Source organism: Buceros rhinoceros, unplaced genomic scaffold, assembly GCF_000710305.1.
Source record: "Buceros rhinoceros silvestris isolate BGI_N320 unplaced genomic scaffold, ASM71030v1 scaffold12386, whole genome shotgun sequence".
In the NCBI taxonomy this organism is placed as follows: Eukaryota; Metazoa; Chordata; class Aves; order Bucerotiformes; family Bucerotidae; genus Buceros; species Buceros rhinoceros.
In genome coordinates this window covers 71,285-93,604 of record NW_010417111.1, presented here as the reverse complement: position 1 = coordinate 93,604, position 22,320 = coordinate 71,285, and the positions used below count along the sequence as shown (strand labels likewise).

Genomic DNA, 22,320 nt, shown 5'->3' with positions numbered 1-22,320 from the left:
GGAAAGAGAATATGATGGCAGGCCCTGTGGGTTGAGGTGAGGACAGGGAGATCACTTATCAATTACCATCAAGGGCAAAACAGACTCGACCAAGGGAAAATTAATTTAATTTATTGCCAATTAAATATAGAGCTGGTTAGTGAGAAACAAAGACAAAAACTAGAACACCTTTAACCCCACCACCCCGCCTTTCCCAGGCTCAACTTCATTTCTTTATCCCCAATCCTCTGCCTCCCCATCTTGAACAGCACAGGTGGGATGGGGAATGGGAGGTGTTTTGTGTCCATAACAGCTTGTCTCTGATGCTCCTTCCTCCTCACACTTTTCCCCTGCTATAATGTGTGCTCCTTAATGGGCTGCAGTGCAGTTACCTGCTCAGTACACTGTGTAAGAGATGGAGAAACTATTAGTTCTCTCATTGAGCATAGTTTGACAAGGAGAAAGTACAGTAAGGGTCATTTGAATGAGGAGAAATTATGCTGAAACCCTCTAAGCTAGGTCCTTGGCTGGTGAGTATCTGCATTAATAATATTTGTCAACTTTCATAGACCTGTGTTCTCTCAAGCCAGCTGGGGATTTGAAACAACTTTTTTGTCCTCTGGAAGGGAAGGAGAAGTGATTTTCCATATTGTGAATATTGTCACGTGCATGGTGTTGGCTAATTAAAAAGAGGTGAGCTCTTCTGGAAGCTGGGAAAGAGATCTCTCTCCCCACCTCCTGCTTTCCCTCACCCTCAGGTGGCTTGCTCACCCGAGGCTGAAGTCTAAGTAGCGAGACAGAAGCGCGGTGCGAAATGCCAGTCAAAGGCAGTCAGACACCCTGTCTTGGTGTGCATCTCTGGAAATATACCACAACTGTAAGGCTGGGAAAAGCAGAGTATTTGATCAGGACTTCTGTATTGGATACGTGTTTAAATTCTCTCTCACTTCAAATCAGACCTAACTGCTTGCCGGTTGTCCAAACTGTCAGTGATTGAGCATGATTTACGTTTTGGTTTGTTAGAGTTTAGTACTGTAAGGAACTAAATAAGCTAAATGAAACAGCTTTCTCTGCAATTAGTAAATGAGGAAAGGGCAAAATTAAAACATGGCTGTTCCCTTTAATAAATAGGAAGAAAGGAACACCATGGTTTAAATGATACGAGCTTTTAGCTAAGCCTCTCATTAGCGGTGAAAACCTTTTTCTCTGAAATCTCCTGAACCCTATTTTTGAGGGGGAAAACCAGGCAAAAGCACTTTGTGAAATTGCTTGTTTGAAATGGAAGGATTTCATTTATCTGTTTCTCTGCTTTTTGAAAGTTAGTGTTTACAACAGGGTCTCCAGACCACCCATAATCTGGTAATGGGTCTAGCACAACCTTCAGTCTCTAAGCAGATGTTTATCTGATTCCCTTGTGGTGAGAGGGTCTGTTCATAATCCCCAAACCCATTAAAGAAAGAAGAGGGCTGTAAAAACATTTTGAAATAGATGAAACACCTTTCAGGATAAGTTGCTGATAAAGGAAAGCAGAAGCGCAGTGGGAGTGAAACGATTCCTTGGATACTTTATGTTATTTCTTTGGCAGCTGCAATATTTAGATCTTACTGTGGTGACTGTACTGTGAGGCATGTACTGAACAGCAGTTCTGAAATAAATGCCCTTAGATGTTAGAAATACAGAGAGATTACTTTTTATTTTACTTTTTTATATACACTTGAAAAAATTAAAACTGCTGCTTAAAAATAATGATTTGTCATTGGTGCAGTCCTGTTAGAAGCTTTGCCATCTTTGGTGAGTGCAGGAGATGAAAGGTGAAAATCAAGGGATATTCTGATACTTGAATTTAAGTTCTTAACACACATGCTTGCATGTTTTATACTTGATCCACGTGAGTGCTCTGATCAGAAAAAAAGAAGCTGTAAATCTCTTTGTAATTATCTAAGTGATAAAGCGGGGTAGAAACACAATGTGGAAAAAAAGGATTATTGAATAATTCCTAAGTGAAACCAAACTACCAAAACGTTACAATAATTAAGTAGTTGGAAGATCACATACTTCATTACTCATAAGTTGGCAAGTCGTAAGAAAGGCACAAGTGCATTGTTATGGCAGGAAATGCGTGCATTAAATTATACTGTTAAGTCATATACACCGGTCGTATTCTCATGCTTTATGGATTTCTTATCAACTTTACCTTCTATTCAGAGCTGTAGACAAGAAGGTAGCAGTAAAGACAGGCAGATAAAAATGCATTTACCTGATTGTTAAGTCATGTTTGTTGTTCAGGCAGACTTGCGTAGCTGAAGCATGAAATAATGAAACTGCAAAAAAGCCACTCAGAGTGTAAGCTGTGCATTGCAAAAGCCTGAAAATGAGAACTGTATGATGAAATGCCATCATGTTTTTCCCTGTTTTCTCTAGTTTATTCATTATATACAGTATGGTTTTGCCTTCCTCCTTTTCTTTTTGAAGTCTTAAAATTTTTCTTTAGTGTACTTACTGGTGCTTTGCTTTGGTGCAGTGATTAAATTTCCTCAAATACGAGAGTGGCTAATTTGACAATTAATGCCGCTGACACCTCGCTCTCTGCTGTTCTCATTCTCCATTGCCCTTTTTGCATTTTGTACCTCGATCTATCTTCCAAAACGTAGTGGCTGCCCGTGACGGGGGCATCATCCTGTGGTGGGAGTACATGTGTGCCAGCTGATACAACCATGGGTTTCTGATGCGTTTCTCATAGTTCTGGATGCTCTCATGTCAGATGACCAGAATTTGGGCAGTCCCATCACCCCCATGCTTGCTCAGTCTCACAGTGTGTGTGCCATTGCTGTCCTGTTCCCAAAGTGTGTCTGTCCCAAACCTTCAGTCTGGTTGAAATTCACTATTCATGTAAAGGGTAAGAAGCAGCAAGGCTGTTTGCAAAGTGAGGCACAATCCAAAGACAGAGCAGCACTGCTTGTAAGACTCTCATCCGTTTTAGAGAAATCAGTATGCCTCTTTCGCTTCACTTCAGGATTAGATCTTCTCAAGCATTATGTCACATAGGCTGTTGGTACTTAAAACCCTTTTAATTCTTAACTGTTCCCAGCCTCCTTCCATTTCAGCTCGTGTCACATATTAGATGCAGTGCGTTCTTGCTGCTTCTGCCAAGTCCAACATATTGCCTCTTATTTTTCTCTTCCTGCTTTCCTCATTGCCCTTAAGCTCTGGAGTCCCAGGTGCCACAAAGCATTTAAACATATGTTCAACTCCTAAGCGATGAAGCATTTTGCTGAGTCAGGACCTTTGCAGTCAACTCACTCTGTTTGAGTGCAGGTAGCCTTTGAAGTTTGAAAGGCACTAGGAGAGATCCTCAGCAGCACAGAGAGGACCAATTAATTCTTTCTTTTTGGTTCTTCAGTATAGTTGCTGTTAGATTCCCGTTTTTCACCTTCTTTGCCTTACTGTACCATCTGCCTTTTTGCTTCACGTCACTTGGTTCTTTCACTTACCGTTTGTCTTCCCCAGGGTTGGGAAGCATAATTCTACTTTATACCTCCGAAAATTTCATGTACAGTACAATTAGTTTAACTGAGTTGATTGGCTGGTCCGTGATGTGTTTCAGGTATCACCAGGCAGGTGACAAAGAATGCCACTCTCATGGAACGAGACCTGTCTGAGGATACTATCCCACCTCTGTTTGTCCTGACAGGATAAAAATGCCCATGCTGGCGTAAGTGTTTGCTTAATACAAGAGTGTCCCTGTGTTTTGTATGGGAACAGTTGATGCATGCAGCTGCTTCAGAAAGGAAAGAATTAAAAATTTAGAGAAGTTTGGAATAGAGGCTGCTAATTAGATCCCTTTCTCAATCTCTGAGCCCAGAGCTTTCCCAGAGCTTTGGTGATTTAGCACTGACTCAGAAATGTGAGTCCTTTTGATGTCTTTGTGTATTTTTTTTTTTTTTATACCTACTGCAGCTTAGCTCTGAATTCAGAACTTTTGCTTGCGTTGCACTCCCAGGTCACTACAGCCAGGCTTCCACTATCAAAGCATTGCTTGTCATGTGCTTGCTCTCATAAACGTGCCAAGCTCAGTATTCACACCTCTCAAGTAACTAACCCCTGCTGCATCTACTGGAAAGCTGTTCTAGAGCCATACTCTTCTGATTGTTGGAAGTCTTTGCTTTTGCAGGCTTCTTCTACAAGTGCGTTAATTTTAGTATTATATCTCTGAATTGACCATGCCTCATGCATGGTCATACATTTTGATGTAAAACTGTGAAACAGCTTTTTCTGATCCCACCTGAAGTGATGGTGTTTCTAGACTGGAGTTGTTCTGGGGAGCTGCTGTGTGGCAGAGTATGTCCTTGCATATCTCACAGTGTTCCTGTACAGTGTATTAGTTAACTGTGTAGGCTAAATTTGATTTTTTGGATTCAAGAGTGTAATTCTTGTTTAATCAGTAGGGTACATGGTTCACTTATGCCATGGGACAGAATTTTCTTGGGGAAACATTTTTCTGGGTTACTTCACCGCGCTGTTGACTGACCTGTCTGCCCTTTGCAACAGTTGCACGTATGTCTGAAATAACTGTAACGGACTGTAACACTTGGGAAAAAAATTGACCCCACGAGCACATATCTTAATGAAAACTGCATTAGTATGTGGTTTGAGTTTGTGGATGCTTTTGATGTTGAGTATTTTGAAAACCATATAACAGCACAGTCACTTCCTCCACACTGTTGCAAAATGGTGTAAAGTTTAGATTAGTAACAGGTCGTGACATAACAGCAGCGCTTCAAGCCTCAAGGAAAACTCATAAAATGTTCCATTTACAGATCATTCTGTCAAAACAGCTCAAGTTGTCACTACATCTCTATTTTTTGCTACCAGAGTTACTTGCACGGATATGAGCCCTTCTGGCTTCTCGTTTCACAGAGCCGTGCCAAATGCTCAGCCTTGTTAAAGAGCATGAACTTACTAGAGCGTGCAGTATGGCAAAGGACACCTGAAGGTTGGCTGCGCTTTGGTGTTCCCGGTTGTGTTTAACTACTGTCGAGTGTGATGATCACAGGGAGAGCCTTCTGCCAGACTTCCTCGTGTGTTTTCAAGAGGAGGGAGCAGAACATTTCTTTACATCGAACGAGCGTCAAAGCTGTTACCTTGAGCAAAACTGAAATGGAAGGATAATATTTTAATTGTCAGATAGACAGTGGATTTAGGCTTTTATTCGGCAAAGCGCATGAAGTCTGTTGACTTCATTGGGAGTGTGATATTGAAACCTAAGCATATGTTTAAGATTCCTGAGGTTTCTAAGCGAAGCCCTTAGGAACAGTGCTTCTCACCTTCCCTGCATGAGAGGGAAAAAAGTGTTAGGCTCTATGCCTGAAGAAGTTAGGGCACTTCATTTGTTACATCTCATTAGCGTAAAAAGCAAAGTGACGTGACACAGGAATTGTGAGGAAGGGACCCGGTCAAAGGGGGGTGTCTTCTGCACAGCTCTACTGGGTAAAGCAATGCCCTGTCTCCTGGAAAAGGGGAGGAAGGGACTGGGTCTTTGGTCTTCTCAGTGGGGTTTCCCTGTCCTTCATCTGGGCCAGGCAGGCAAATGAGCGAGGATTTCATGCACTTTCAAGGGAAGTTACTGCTGATTCATCAGTAACTGGCTCTTCTCCAGCCCCCAAAAAGCTCCTGAGGTGGAAGAGGTCAAATCTAGCTCAACGTTCCTTTAATGTAGAATGCGCACACGTTTTTATCATGCGGTGACTTTTGCATCCTCAGCATAGCTGCCTTCTTTCATCATTTTACAGAACCTGTAAAAGCCACAGCATGTTTTTTTGTAACAACAGTTTAATTTTCAGGTTTTTTTAGTTTTCTGACTCATAGTCCTTTTCTCCAGAAACATAAAATGATTCATGTACCCAAGCACTTAACTCCTTTTACATTTGTAAATGGCACTTCATGCATGCTTAATGAGAGTATTCCACTAAAACCATAATTTGCTTATGCTACATAATAAGGTTTGAATCCTGCAATGATTTATGTAGATACTTTCAAGTTCATTGTAGATTTTTGCAAATGGTGACTTGAGAGACAGAATGTCCACTAGCTTAGACTCAATGGATCTTTGTGGTCCTCTTACACTCTGACAAAGCACCTGGGAAGAGAGAATGAGATAGAAACATGGAATTGGTACTATAAATCTGATGCAGAAAAGAATGCAAAAGAGGCTCTTTTATTGCTTTCAGAGAGGTAAAAGCTGAATATTAAAGTACATTAGAAAAGGAGATAGAAAGAGAAGATGAAAGACATTTTTTTTCTTCCATTCTGCTCCAGAATTTCTAAAATTAAACTCTCAGTGTCTTACTATTTTTATTGGAAGATATGAGGGAAAAACTCCTATGCTGGATAATCCAAAGACCAGATAGATAGATTTATTTAGTCTCAAAATACACAGTACTAGCTAGCACTATCTTTTTAAAAAGCTATTGGACTGTTACTCAGGCAACACACATAACTGCTATTTTCTTTTTAAAATGGAATCAAATAATATATGACAATGGTGTTTTAATCTCTTAATCCAGACTTTTTTCCCCAGATCTTCCAGAAACCACTTCAGATTATTCCATGTCCAATAAATCCCTACATCTTTTTCATTCTAAAAGAGTAAAATCTTCCAATTTGAGTTGAAATTTAACAATTCATAAATGCATTTTGGGACCACAGTTTATGTTCTGAGAATCAGATTTGTGAAACAGTCAAAAACTTTTCTTCAGGTCCATAAAGCAGTTTGCAGGCATCTGTTAATTTTCGGGTATTTTATTGCTTTGTCTTATCCTATGTTATTTTCACTTTCTTGTTGTTGTGAAAAAGGGCTTTTGGCTATAATCTCCCTCTTCTTTGTTGCATAAAATGGCAAAAATCTCTCCTTCTTCCTCCCTCAAACTCCAAGAGATTTAAAAAAAAGGGGAAAAAAAAAAAAAAGAGAGTTTATAGGTTTCTGCTCCAGGAGTAATTTATAGCTCTCTAATGTCAGTGAAGGACTCCAAACTGAAACAATACAATTCATTAGGAAAGGATTATGAATTGCGTCTCATCTGCATTGAGCTTTGCAGGAACTGGAAGGAGCTTGACTTTTTGCCATCAAAGTTGTTTTCTAATTGCAGATGCAGTCACCGGGTAACAGGCACCAACCCTGACACTGCTTCAGTACTGGGTCCAGGTGCCCCTTCCCTCATGGTGCTGGCATCCACGTGACATTCCGTTAAAAGGAACAGGGGCATTGCTGGTCTTTCCAGGAGGTGCAGGGGGTAGCCAAAGCCTCCAATCTGTTTACTTTTCCAGTGATGTGGATACAGTTTGCACTCCTGGTGTCGCTGTGTTCAGGTATCTACTGAACTCTCCCAAGACAGTACTTTTTTCAGAGAGAGGCAATTTATGAAGAAACAGTGTATTCCTGAGAAAAAGCTACTCTGTATGATCTGAGATCTCATGCATCTTTTAAATAGGCAATGAGGATATACCCAGGGATGCCAGAGGAAGATCTGTGATCCTCCTTAAAGGAGAGTGATGGACCTCTGAAAAATTGGCTGAATGAACAGGGAGCATTTCAGGGATGAGGGTCTCTGTGATGCTCTTCTCATTCGGTTTGCACAAGAAGGAGCTGCAGTTTGTAAGGTCTGGTTTGGGGCATTTGCTTGGTGGCTTCTTCTTCTGTTTTCTGTGGTCTTCGTTCCTATGAAAGCTCATATTTGGCTTGTGCTCTCTCTGCCAGGAGCTGATAGTACATTTCTTTACAATCGTAGACCAAGTGTTTATTTTGGGGCCACATTGCATCTGGGCAGAAATTTTTCAATTTTAAAAATATTTCTAACTTCTCAATTTACATGAGATACTAGATTGACATCTAAGTTAATTTTGTATTCAGAGCTGACCACCAGGAAGGAAAAAAATGTTACTGTTGACCTCAACTTTTCCATAATTGGCAAGATCTTGAGTCAGCAACATGCAATTTTATAGGAAACACGGACTGAATGCAAGATACCAAGTTTGGGCTTTTGCCTCCGTTAGAGTATTTTGAGACTGAATGCCTGGCCATCTTTGGGAGCCTCTCAGGGGAACCTAGAAAGCCCAGGGCCGCAGCCTAGAAGAGCCACGTTTACATAATACAAATAGGTTTCTCATTAGCAAACCAAGTAATAACATTGTCTTAGAGTTACATTCAGTGGCATTTTGCTTCTCAAAGACAACACAGAAAGAATCTAACTGGCAGGAAAATAATGTGGTTTTACCTTGATTCGCTCTGTCATTGAATTTCAGTCAGAGATACACGGTTGGTTGAGTTTGGTATGAGTTCATGCTGCCTTACCAGGAGCAGGCAGGGGAAGTCTTCCCCAGTTCTGCACTCCTGAGCCACCCATCTGTGATCTCTGCTGTGAAATTTCACTTCTGTGAAATGCCTGGAGGATGATTTATTTGGGAATCAGGTCCCAGCTATAAACAGCTGAGGCAAGTCACCTGATGCCTATCCTCTTTCACCCTGCCACCCAAATAAAACAGAGAGGAGTGCTACAACTATTTTTGTTGTAGTTTTTTGTCGTTATTTTTCAGAAACTGTGGTAAAAAGCTGTGGTTGTCATGCTAAGGAGTAGAGGGTATTCTGCCAATAAGCAGATCGTTCTTTTTCGTTGGTTTCATTGTTCAAGCTAAAGGAAATGTGACAGCAGAGGATGATTACCTCACGGATCTGCCAGCAGCAGCAGCTCATGCTGCTGTGCTTGGGGTAGTGGCTAGGTGGCACGCACAGGGCTGTTGAGAAGACAGTCTTAACATGGAGAAGGACCAGCCTTCACCATGAAAGACTTTGCAAGTGAAGTTGACCAGAATGGCCAGAGAGGCGTGAAACTATGAGGACATACCAAGACCAACAGCAAGAAAATAAAGGGAGGACTCAGAGGACATCCTGAAGCACAGCAGAGCTCTTCTTTGGCTTCTGTATCTAGCGTTTACTTCTCTCTTTAGCCCATTACCTTGGAAATCATGAGGAACTGCTCTTTTTAATTACAGCCATCACAGTTCTTTCTCTTGCAAAATTAATTAATCTGTTGGCATTCTCTATCCTACCTTGGTGCTCCTCTGCCTCGTGGAGCAAGTGTGTCTCTTGGCACTTTCCCTTAGTGTTTGCTCACTTGTTTCACTGACCAAAAAACAGTTAGCCCTTGGCAGGGTATTCCCCAGCACATCAAAATCACGTTGTCCATGGCTGTCTGGGGTTTTTACAGGTGCAAAGCAGATACCAGGCATGCTAAAAGGTGCCAAACTATAAACCTTTATGGCAACCGTGATTTTACAGGCTTGGCTTCAAGTCAGGTGAAAATACAGTCTAAATACATGTCTGGGTAAAACTAGGCAGGTTTGACTGTTGATAGCTCAGGGAACTGAGTATCTGACAGGCAAGAGATCCAGAAGTCACAGTAGTAAGTCAGGCTCCTACAGAAAGAGCTTCCCAGGAGAGGAGCTGCAGGATTCTTCTCTGCTGAGCTCATGGAGCGTACAAAGTCAAGCATTTTCAGAAGCTGATATAAACAAAATCACTCTCAGAAAGAGTATCTTAAGAAGTCTGCCTTAGGTACAACTGTGACATAATTTTGTATTTAAGTCAATGTCAGGTCGGGCCTTGGATTTGAGAGGAACGCTTTGGAAAGTGGAAATTGCATTATGGCTTGTGTTTCCCTCCCGGGAAAGCATGCAAAGCACATTACAGAGTGAGGGAAGGTCATGACTGCAGGGTACAGCACAGGATGTCTGAAAGGGAAAGGTGGAGCGAGAGGAGCTGCTGCAAAACAAGGACAGAGAAACAGCAGCAGAGCATGAGGGTGGAAACCTTGCAATATCTTAATTAGAATTCTTTCACATAAAAGGTCAAAAAAACCCTCCCCCCCCTTACTTCTATATTTCTGATTTTTTTAATATCTCGTTTTAATTTAAATATGCATCGTTGGGGTATGGTTTTTTACAGTCTGGCAATGTTCCGAAATTTTTGAACTGCCAGACAGTGTTTCCAAACCAGCATCTGCATCAGTGCACATATTAGTCTGATGGAGATGCTGGACAGGCTGGGACTGATCAAAATGTATTTCCTGAGCCGTGATCAGTTAATACCACCACTGCGAATTAAGTATTGCACTTGCGATAGTGCAGCTTGCACCTCCCAGCTATATTTCATGCATCATTTCCTCTGTCCAGAAAATTATTTCTGAGCCAGCCCTGCACTGAGTCTTAAGTGGAGTGGAAGCAATGCCACCCCTCCCTCCAGCCCCTCTGTCTAGGGCAGTGGGAGGATCTCAGGCAGGCAGGGGAAGCAGTTTGGGAGCCAGCTAGAGGAAGAGCTCACTTTCTCTACTATTCCTTTGCTGTAGCTGCTCTGTTGGCCTTTCCAGGATTGCTCATTTGAAGCACTTTGCAGCACTACGGGCCAAGCAGCACCTCCAGCAGTGCAGTAGAGAGAAAAGTGTATGGTTTGGCATAAAGGAAGCAAGCATAAAATGTCTACGCGTTTCTCAAAAGGCAAATCGTCTGAAAAGTCTGTCCGAGGGTAGCTGAAACCAGAACAAGCTGTAATTACATGTCCTTTTGGTTTGCAGTTTATGTGATTTTCTCTCTGGCTTTGCAAGTGTGCCACAGTTATGCTTCAGTGGCTCAGCAGCCTTTCAACAAGCTGTAGAAGGTACCCTATTGCTCAGGCGCTGGCAATGCTAAAAGACAGACCATACCATCCTTTAACTCTTCCCAAGATTATGTAGCTTGATGATGTGGAGCAGTCTCAAAGTGATAACCTGTCCACAGGGAGCTGGGAGGAGGGAGGTCAGGAACTGGGTTGATTACTCAATACCTTTTTGTTGTACAGCTGCTACTCAGGATACTTTAGTGCTTGAGTTAATATCTTGCAAACATAACAAGGTAGAGAGGGAATAGCACAGAGGAAACTCTTCAGAATGAGTTAAACATTAACAACACACCTTAAATACAACCAAATAGGAGCAAAAGAAGGGAAATACAGTCCAAGTACAGTCTGTACTCAGTTTTAACAGGCAGGCGGGATTTGTTTACGGAAGCAGACAATCATCTTCTTCCTCTCTGGGGTAAAATATGTATTTAAAGGAAGTAGTAGTCGGAATTTTGTTTAAGTACAGCTTGCGAAGTAAAGCCTCAAAGGCAAGCCTGGTGCATTTGAGTAGCTACTCTGTAAACTAATGATTTAATTTGAAACAAAAGGCAGCACTCCACTGGCTATTTAACTGATTCCTGAGCTGGATGCCTTTGCAGTCCACAGTAGCCTGGTGTCTGCATTCCAGGGCTGTAACACTCTGTGGTGAGAAGGCTGCCGGCTCAGCCATGGGGTACTCCAGCTGATTCAGTCACTCCTCCATCAGCTTTTGCCATGGGGTTCTTCAGGTACCCCAGCCATAAAGACAAAATGACATGCACAGCACAGCCAGCTCTTAGAGGATCACTAACTACATGGTTTTGTCCTTATGAAAATAAAGGCACAACCGTGGAGAAGGGAAAGCCCTCTAGAACAGGTCTGCCTGCTCCAATGGAAGCAGGGGAAAACTACGGCACTTCTGCTGTCAGTCCAAGTAAACCGGGATTTGCCAAATAGCCCAACACCTCCTCCCTCCAAGTAACGTCAAGTTCAATTAAGAGTCGAAAGAGTACTTCTTTCAAAACATCAATGGCTGGATGAGAAGATCAAAGATCATTGATTTTTTTTTATTTTATTTTATCTCAGAGAATGAGCTAAAAAATCCCTTATCAGCTTCTTTTTGAATGCCTGAAAGGGGAAAATTTAAAGGGTATTTATTAGTATTACCAGTAGTATTCCAAGATGTATTGCATGCATTATTATTAAAATTATTCTAGAGATGCAGTGCCAGCAAATCATAGATACAGAGAGCTGGCAATAAATTAATTGGAGAACTAAAAAAGTACTGGAAATTAGGAAAGATGATGAGATGGGAGAGATCAGCTGAGCAAAGTGAAGACTGAGAATGGCACGTCTTTCTTGCACTAATATGGTAATGAAATACAATGAAGGCAGAGTGGGAATACTGATCTCCACATGCTTCTAACAACTTCTTACCATGCTTGGTCAAATTGCTGTAAAATTGCTAACATGAGCTATTACAGGAAGAAAAGACCTTTATGCCAATATAAATGCATCTCCGGTGGAGAGCTCTGACACTTCGGCTGTGATAGTTTCTAAATTACAGAATCACAGAATCACTCAGAATCATTTTGGGTGGAAGAGACCTTTAAGACCATCAAGCCCAACTGTTAACGCAGCATTGCCAGATCACCACTAAGCCATGACCTTCAGCACCACATCTATGCATCTTCTAAATACCTCCAGGGGTGGGGACTCCACCACTTCCCTGGGCAGCTTATTCCAGTGCTTTACTACCCTTTTAGTGAAGAATTTTTCCTAATACCCAACCTAAACCTCCCCTGGTGCAAACTGAGGCCATTTGCTCTCATCCTATTGCTCATTACTTGGGAAAAGCGACTGATGCCAACCTCACTGCAACCTCCTTTCAGGCAGTTGTAGAGAGCAATAAGGTCTCCCCTCAGCCTCCTTTTCTCCAGGCTAAACAATCCCAGTTCCCTCAGTTGCTCCTCACAGGATTTGTGCTCTAGACCCTTCACCAGCTTTGTTGCCCTTCTCTGGACACACTCCAGCACCTCAGTGTCCTTCTTGTACCGAGGGGCCCAAAACTGGACACAGTACTCAAGGTGCAGCCTCACCAGTGCCGAGTACAGGGGGACAATCACTGCCCTCCTCCTGCTGGCCACGCTTTCTGGTTCAAGCCAGGATGCTATTGGCCTTCTTGACCACCTGGGCACACTGCTGGCTCATATTCAGCCGGCTGTTGACCAACACCTCCAGGTCCTTTTCTGCTGGGCAGCTTTCCAGCCTCTCTTCCCCAAGCCTGTAGCATTACAGGGGGTTGTTGTGACCCAAGGGCAGGACCTGGCACTTGGCCTTGTTCTGCTTGCTCAATATGCGGTGCCAAGTACAGGGGGAAGTCACTTCTCCTGCTTGGCCAAACTATTGCTGACACAAGCCAGGATGCCATTCTCCTTCTTGGCCACCTGGGCACACTGCTGGCTCATATTCAGCCGGCTGTTGACCAACACCTCCAGGTCCTTTTCTGCTGGGCAGCTTTCCAGCCTCTCTTCCCCAAGCCTGTAGCATTACAGGGGGTTGTTGTGACCCAAGGGCAGGACCTGGCACTTGGCCTTGTTGAACCTCATACCACTGGCCTCAGCCCATCGATCCAGCCTGTCCAGATCCCTCTGTAGAGCCTCCCAACCCTCAGGCAGATTGACACTTCCACCTAACTTGGTGTCACCTCAACCCTAGCTGTTGCAGGCTGGAGCAACTGCTAGTGACACCTCTGCCACTTTTGTAAAATACCCAAGATGCTGGTTCCCCTGAGGGATGGGTTCTCTCACCCTGGGCACCTCAGCTGAGCCAGTGGCAAGAGCGGTGAGAGCCATGCTTGGCTCCAAGGCCTTGGTGCCATCCAGAAAAAGGCCTGATCCCCTGCACAGGGTTCTGCTGAGCCAGAAGCGTTAAGCTCTGAACGAGGTTTATATTCTTTCCAGCGGGCTGGTGCTAAAAGCGGGTGGAAAGCTGCTTCTTTGAGTATCTGATTTTTACCCTCACAGTGCCTTTTGACATTTCCACAGCTTTAAAATTAATTTCCCCCCTCTCCATCTTTCTTCTTCTGTGCATTGTTTTTCTGTGGCAGTCTTTTTCTCTTTGTTGACTTTGCTTCTGTAAAGGACTTTGCATAATGTTTTCCTTCAAATGGTTCCATTTCAAGGTTTTCCTTTTATTTCAGACTTCCTAGTTGCTGTGTGACTCTGCTGTGTGGTTTCTAGGTCTTCTACTTTACAGTGTCCTTTTTCTTTTAGGCACTTTCCCTTGAACAGCAATGTGGCAGTGATAATATGAAAATACGCTCTCTGTCTCTATATAGGAGTCTAAAATATTAGTGAGAGAAGGAGAGACAAAGTAAGCATTTTTAAATATAAAATAAGATATATTTACTTATAGGTTATTTATTTTTGAAAATTCCCTAATAGCACAAAGAGAAACTTCGCCATTTTACAGAAAATACATGCTTATTTTTCTTCATACATTCTAGTGTGGCTTTCCATAGGCTTTCCACAAAAAGAACTAGCATTCATTTTTATGCTGTGTGTCCAGAACAGTTACTGCGTGACCATCAGCCTGCCGAGATTTGGTGCTAAGGTACAGCCTGATGTTTAGAGGCAGAGTGCTCCTAGTTTTACTGGGGGCCGTTGGGAGTGGCAGGGGCTGCAGGTGTCTGCATCAGGGTGGTTTACACTTTGACTCACCATCAGGGAGTGTTATAGCGTTATGTATAGTCTGTTCTGTATATTTGGGAGAGTACATCTGAAGTCCTCACAAACGGATCCTTTTCAACTCAAACACTTGATTCCTGGAGCTGTTTCACAGATATGGCACTGAGTCCAGTGAGCGCTTTGCTGCTGGTACTCAGTCAGGCTGTAACAGGATTTTAGAAGTGACCTATATATTTTGCTCCATATCTCAGGCTCTCTTTGCGTAACCATCTATAGGTGGTCTAAATTTACCACTGCAGTGTGAGAATCTGAATCCACAGGCAGCAGTGGGTCTAGCTATTTAAATCACTTTTTGTCCTGATTTCAGAACCACACACAAGACTTGTGCTTAACAGTTTTGTCAGCAAAGCTAAGCTGGTGCAAATTTTCTTTGGTGATCATTTTTGTTTCCGGTTCATGGCTATACCAGCGAGAGCCACTGTGGGGACCAGCAATAAGTGCTTTAGCGGATATTCTGTATGCTGCTTACTGACCTGGCAGAAGTTGGTTTTGCATCCCAGTACAGCTGTGTTTAGACTGACAGGCCTTTTCCAGCCTGGAAGTTTTGCCAGTGGACTTCACCCTTTTTGAATTTCAGATGCAGGCAGAAACAGAGGGGCTTTTTGCAGCTGTGTCTTGCTCTGCTGCTGTTTCTTTGCGGAGGCAAGATCGTGCCAGTCAACCAACACCAAAGGGTCACTAGGAAAGCTATAGGACTGCGAGTCCTCAAATCTCATTTCTGTCACCCAAAGTAAGCTTGCAGGTGTGTAAATATCTGCTTAATATCTCGGGAAAGGTAGAAACCCCTTTTCAAGATGGTATCAGACCTTTTGTCATCTTTTTTCCTTGTGAATACTTCTAGTTCTTAGGTAAAGTCTAATGGAATCATCATTTAAGTTAGTGGAGCAATGTTGCTTTGGAGCAGCTGCTGGGAGCAGTTGCTGTTCATGCAGAAAGGCAGAGTGGGCTTTGGGTGTGAGGCTGAGGTGTCTGGTAGGCACTGGCATGTGAAGGGTGGAACCCATCGCTCAGGGCAAATGACTGAATGGCATCTGGCTGACCACTTCTGAAACAAATGGGACACCTTTGCCTTTGGAGACAGCTGAGACAAACTCTGTTCAGACTGTGTTTAAAATGGGCTTTGTTAATACAGAACTTTTAATTTAGCACTGGGAAGATGACATATGCTGTGTGTTATCCACTTCTGTCAGCCTTTTAGGATGGAGGTTGGATTTTCCTTAGAGTACAGCTGAGGTATAAGTGCAAGAAACTATCGTGTTTTCCGGGATTTGAGCCGATCAGGCAGGCAGAGCATTCCTGGGTTGCAGGAGTTGGGCAGCAGTGGTCTGCATACAAGGCAGAAATGCAGTGCAAGACTGAGGCCAGCAGTGGCTGTTATTTCTTCTTCCACCTGGGAGAGGGACTGTTTCAGTACAACAGAGTTCGCTGTGACTCTGCGGTGCAGTGCTCCCAGTGGAAGGCACAGATTTATCTACTAAGTGGATGTAGCAAAAACAGTAGTGATCCACTGTTGTTTATAATAGGGGTACAGTGCATTATGCCTTGATTTTTATTAATTGTGATATTATAAGAAAGCTTTCTCTAATGAAGAGACTAGAGTGTTAAAGGATCTCCTGAGTCAAACTGGTGTTTTCATATGGCAGTTTCTCTATTAATGTTCCCAGAGAGGGCAGGGTGGGAAAACTGCAGGTCACATCTTCCAAGAGGATCAGACTTTCTTTTCCTTAGATGCAAACTATCAGGGATGTGGAAGGGGTGGGGCGGTGTTTTTCAGCTACTCGCGGTGTTTTGACCTGCTGGTTTTATGGCCAGGTACTTGCTGCCATGGTTTAGGGTTTCGTAAATTAGGCCTTTATATATTCTGCAAAATACTAACAGGTTTACTCTCCCTGCACGCTCTTCATTCATTGCTACATAACAGCAGAGAGCAATTTAGCTCCCTGGCAGTGTATTTTAGTAAGACAGCAAATTGTCTGTGTTTACTTATGCTTTACAATTCAGTAATTGTACTGCAACTCTTGGCCAAGTTCCTGAATAGTTTGGGCCTAAAAACAATCTCTTAAATTCATGTTTAGATTCCTAAATAGAAAGTCTGATTTTTAAAATATTGGGTCCATCCTGTCCTGACTCTTGCTGACTTTTTGGAAGCCAAAAGGCCAGCAGCATTTTGAAAATGAGGCCTGTTATACATTCCCACGCTTGTACGGGGAAGCTAAACTATGGTTTAGACTCCTTTTAATATCTGGCTTTGTAGCGTTCAGTGCCTGCTTTATTCTCTACATTGCAATAATTCTGGGTGGAGCTTACTCATGTTGACAGACTATCAGTTTGGATTGATTAAAATGTCCAGTAAAAAAGTTGCCAGCAAGGTCACTATTTGAAATCTTTGCTGGAAGATTAAGACATGCACAAGAGTGAGAATATTTCTGGCAAGCCACTGGTTGGGTTGTTGGGGGGGAGGGTTGTTATAAAAAGGTAGGCTATAAATACTGTCTTTCATATAACAGATGCTTCACTGCCCGTGCTGACAACAAACCTGAGTAAACTTGGGTTCACCAGAAAGGCTGGGTTTGCCCTCAGTATTACTGGGAGCTCTTCAGTGCCTCTTGGTGAGGTTTTTCTCCTCTGTGTCAGTGTAGTGAGGCTTCCTTTCCTTTCTCTATATAATTTCAAGGAAAGTCTGATTCATTACTTCAGGGGCTGATCTAAATTCTTCCCTCTAGACCATCTTAAAAGAAATTGTTTAAGCCTCAAATGCTTGTGCTGGCTGTGGCAGCAGATGGGCGAAAGAGTGGGCGTTCAATTTGCTTCTTGCTGCTCATCCTCGAGAAGAGGGGACTCTCCTTAATCTGTGGGCTCAGAAGCACCGCAGAAGGACTTTTTGACCTAAGATAAAACAATGATAAAACCAGCCTTGTGGAAGCGCAGCATGCAGGCACTTTAGGATGCTTCTGGAATATATTACTGGGGATAACTTACTCTTTCTTTTCAAAAGAGAATCATAACAATGCCTTTAGGGGGAAAAAGTCTTGAGTGAAGAAGGGAAAGGAAATAAATTTTTGGTAATATTTAAAAGTTGCTAAATTCAGATAGCGCTGAAATGGGAGGATTTAATGTACGGTACATCAGCAGAGTCATCTGGCACGATTGCAAAGGCGACTTTTGAAAGTGTTTCTTATTTCGGTCTTGGAGATCTTCCATTTCTTCTATTCGGATAACCTTATGGATCCAAATTTGCAGCATTTTCAGTAATCAGTATGCACTTTTTTTCTCAAATGAGGTCCACTCCTGAGAAGAGAACTATGTTTTCTAAACATTATTTGACTGAGACCAACTGCATGTTTCCATTTCCCTTGCAGAGGCACTGCGATAGCTGGAATCGTTTTCGGTATAGTATTTATAATGGGAGTGATTGCTGGGATTGCCATCTGTATCTGCATGTGCATGAAGAACAACCGTGGGACTCGAGTAGGGGTCATCCGAACTACGCACATCAACACTATCAGCACGTACCCAGGTAAGAAAGCAAAATGACACCCCTGCAAGAGTGCCTGTGTTCGTGGTGGGAGTGTATCTGTGGATAGCTACGGCTCCACAGAAAATGAGGGATGTGAATACAGCAGGAGCCTCTTCCCAATCCAGAGGGGAATGGCATGACTCCCTGCTGAGAAACGCAAGACAGCGCAGCGTGCACAGTGTTCCTCAGTGCAGCACTCTGCCTGGGCTAATTTATTCAGCTACTCAGTGGGCTGATGAGATCTGGCCAGGTGCCATATTCACACAGCTGTATGGCTTGCAGTGCCCACAGCAGCGTGTTGACACCTCGCTCAGAGCGGTGCTGCATTGTGCAGGATAGACCTTCTCCCTGTGCCAGTGGCTCTCTGGCAATGGATCAGTTGTTCTTCTTTTGTGTTCTGGTTCTTGTATTTGCTCTTGTTCGTGTGCAGTCAGCTCCTTTTCATTGTGCCATGTAATAGGGGCCCAGCATACCACAGAGAGGGGAAAACCTGGACGGTAAGTTCTGCGGATCATAGCACAAAGACTTTTAGTGGTGCTGTGTGAAGTCTAATGCAGCCCAAGCTGGCTGGTACTCGGCCGTTGCTCACAAGCCCTGCTGGATCCTAAAGGATCCCAGATGACTTCTGCAAAGGCACACGGATGTCTTTGCAGGTGTCCTTTGCTTTGTGTCCCAGGAGGGACTGCTGGTTGGCGTGTGGTGCTGGATCTGAGCTAAATCTCTGCATCCTCCTGGCACCATGCCTGAACTGATAGGAACTTGGAGCGTGGTGCAGAGGTGCCCATTGCGCCTTGAGTCAAAGTTAGCTGAGTGTTGGATGTGCTGAACACAGTCTTGTCTGTGGGTTAACATTTCTTTGGTGTAATGGTTTTTAAGCTTCAGGGCAGTACCAAGGAAGGCACAGAGCCCATTGTTTATGCAATACAGCTATGATGTCTCTGCTTCAGAGACATTGTTAATTACAAATCCAGGAGAGAATGCCTTGGAATAACTTGAGAGTTCGCTGTAATAAAAGGTAATGGAGTTTCATGGATGAAGGTCCCCCATCCCACTCTTAAGACATACCCTGCCTTTGTATTCCCTCCTGTTGCAAAGGTTGCAGCAAACCCCAGGTGCATTATGTATACTTTTAGGCAAGCTATGCAATACTTACTATGTGCTCTTTTATCACATTCACTGCTCTCAGGGACTGTTTTCTCCCTCATGCTCTTACTTTCCAGTTAAACTAAAACTATCTATAATCATCCTTATCACTGCACCATTGCTTTGCAATAGCAAGATGACTAATGAAAGAAAACTGCAATATTCTCAACCATGAATCGCTGAGATGCTACTTCAGGATCTAATAGTCATTGCAAGCTGTAAAAAGAAGAGCAAAATGAAGACTCCAGGGCTGTAGCCTTCCCTCCGCTCCCCAAGTCTGCTCCTGCAATGACTCACCCCTATCTTTCCACCTCCAGGCAGTTTGACTGCATGCTCCCGGTTCCTGGTGCAAACTGGTTCAAGCAGTTCTCTCAGCAGCAGCAGGTTTTTAAGGATGGGGAAGCTCTGAGATTACTTCTGTGTTCCCTACTGTCATGAATACTTCTGGAGTAATGACTGACCTGGCTTTGGCTGTGGACTTTGTGACCAGCCTTCCTCCCTGCCATTACCTGGTTTGGACAGGAATGGCAAGCAAGGGGATGCCCTTCCTTTGGCATCAGCCACAGCAACAGCCAAGTTTTCAGAAAGCGAGGAGCGCACACTGAGATTTAAGTCTCTTCCCCCCATCACAAACATCCTAGGTTTCTGTTTCCTCTCTATTCAAGTGCTATTTCACTACCAGTCTGCTTGAGACGTCGGGGGGGAGCATAGGAAAGCATCCGTGGTGACATAAACAGAGACACGAGCAAACTCTGGTCCTTAAAATTTGTAGAGAATACTCTAATGGGGTCTTGATATTGAGCCTTCAGTTCCTACCATGCTATCATTCTGCAGCATTTACTGTCTTTTTGGTCACTGAATTAATGAGTCTTCTCTAAGGTTAGTAGAAGTAGTTGAGAAAATGTTTTTAGCTGTTTGTGAATATTTTCTTTGTTTCCTAAATGCCTGTCCCAGTTTACAAACACCGGGCTCTCCTTATATGTCTCCACTGGGGTGAGCAAGGCAGAAGCTTTGTTATTCCTCAGCCTGAGCCCTGGGAACATCCTAGGAAAATGCCTGTCATGTCCCGTGGGAGGTGTGATGCTGCTGTGTTTAGCATGGCATGGCATGTCACATATCTCCTGGGGATCCAGAGGGTGTTTAGGTGGTCTGTGGAGATCAGCTGACCTGGGTACACCATCCTTTTGAGGTGACATAAATCCATGTTGGTGCTGAATGGGGTGGAAATGAGTGGATCAGATAAAACCCAACCTTCCTCCCCTGAAAAGGTTTAGCTCTGTCACATCACCCTGCTATCATCTGCCATATGGCCACTCAAACACTGTTACCAACACATGTCAACGGGCACATGGCTAAGCAGTGAAGGGCAGTAAGCAATGGCTTGCTTTGACATAAAGTGACTGTATAGTGACAGTCTGAAAAAAAAGCGAAGACATTGCCAGGAGAGTTCACATCTGTTGTAAGGAAGTCTGAATGTCAACTAGAAAATACTTGGGAGCCTGCATCTGAAAAAAAGATTTTAAACTATATCTTCTTTTTTTCTCGCATTTCAGTGGCTCCACCACCATACAGTTACGAGTATGAAATGGAGTACCCAGCTGACCTACCTCCACCTTACACTCCAACCCCACAGACTGCAATACAGTATCCCCCACCCCCTCCATACCCTGGATATTCAGGGAAATAACTACATAGCTTCACACGGATATTAACTGCCTGTTGAAACAGCCAGCGCTGTTGGGACAAATTTTATCAGCTCAGGGACAAACGGGACGGAGTCTGCATTGACACGTATGGCCAGGTGTTGAAGTAACCTGGAAGGGTTGCCTTGGCTCAGGATGAAGAAAAATGCTGTCCACTCCGGACCGTCGTGCTTCATGATTAAACAGCGGATGATGAAGGAAACAGCTCCTCTAAGTTACTGCCCGGTGACTAGAGCTCAGCATCAGTGCTTAGCTTCAGCTGCAGCCCGTACAGCATGTAGGACTGGGAGTCTTCCCATGCAGAACGTGCAAGAGGCGCCAGTGGTTCAACAAGCTGTTTCGAAAGCACAAGAGGCAGCTGCTGGGGCTTATTTTGGACAAAAACTCCAGCTGTTGACTTCAAGTATATGTTACAACTTTCCTTGAAACGAGGAGAATAAGGAAGAACAAGGAAGACCAAAGCTATTTTCCGTTTCTGCTTCAGGCTGATAATACCCAGTGATCAGCTGTGCGTATTGGTCTTATCAAAGCATATTACAAAGAGAAGTGCTGTCAGAGTTATTCAGTAACCAAAAAACCGATGGATATTATTTTTGGCCAAGTGCAGGTTGGTTTAAGTGCCTACTTTTAAACAGTTTGAGACTAGCTTGTGGCCAAAATGTAAGCATAAAGAGCATTTTTATATGTGAAGTACACTAATTTATAGATGATTTACTTTTACCTGGACTTAAATGCATTGGAAATATGCTACAATGTCTTTTTTATCAGCAAATGATAACTGATTTTTTTTTTTTTAAATTACGGAATTAGGAAAACTCACAAGTGGAAGAAGAAATAAAAACCAAATACTGAAACATCATGAAGTTGTCTTAAATTGGTTTGCATAAAGACTGTTTAAAAAAAAATAATAAAACGTACTGTTTACCAGTAATAATGATTCAGCCTAACCAAAGAGATGAGCACAGGGACTGTGAGCATCAGGTAATTTTGAATTTTCGAATGTTGCCTTGGCCATTTTAAAACTGTAAGTCACCAAATAACAGTTTATGCATTTGTTACACATACTGTTCAAAAGTAGTTAATCTCTACTGCACAAAATACAGACACTGATGATTTAAAATGTTCCATATACTTATGGGGCTAATTCACCAGCAGCTATTTGACTTCAGAGTAGAGTATCCCATTACCTAAAGCTTCATCCTTCATCAGTAAGACTAGTATTTTTCTCAGACGGTGGTTCTCGTCAGAGATTTAAAAGTGCTGAAAATGCTTAATTTGAGTTGGGTGTCTGGGCTACAACCAATATAGCAGGAGGTGACAAAAATATGGCAGCTGCAGTTCAGGAGAGCGGCGGTATCAGGTCCGTTTCAGAGGGAGAGACTGCAGATTACCGCTGATTCCTGGAGATCAGAATGCATTCAAATGTTTTCCAGTGTAGCTCTAGCTCTCTTTTTCTTTTCAGGTGTATCACTGTATTAATTAATAAAAAAGCAGCTTCCAAGAGGTGGGAGCATATCCCAGTTGAGTCAGCTGACAACCTCTCAT

At 43.2% G+C, this 22,320-nt stretch overlaps 1 protein-coding gene across 1 annotated transcript in view; it reads left to right on the top strand.

The window, feature by feature from the left end:
* CYYR1 (cysteine/tyrosine-rich 1) overlaps positions 1 to 20,759 on the top strand; it is a gene marked incomplete at its 5' end in the record, with an annotated part of 52,510 nt that extends 31,751 nt beyond the window's left edge. The window contains 2 exons of the mRNA XM_010138079.1: positions 17,772 to 17,929; positions 20,626 to 20,759. Of these exons, the coding sequence (XP_010136381.1) occupies positions 17,772 to 17,929; positions 20,626 to 20,759 (292 nt within the window). The remainder of the gene's footprint in view (positions 1 to 17,771; positions 17,930 to 20,625) is intronic.
* Positions 20,760 to 22,320: the final 1,561 nt, after the last annotated feature.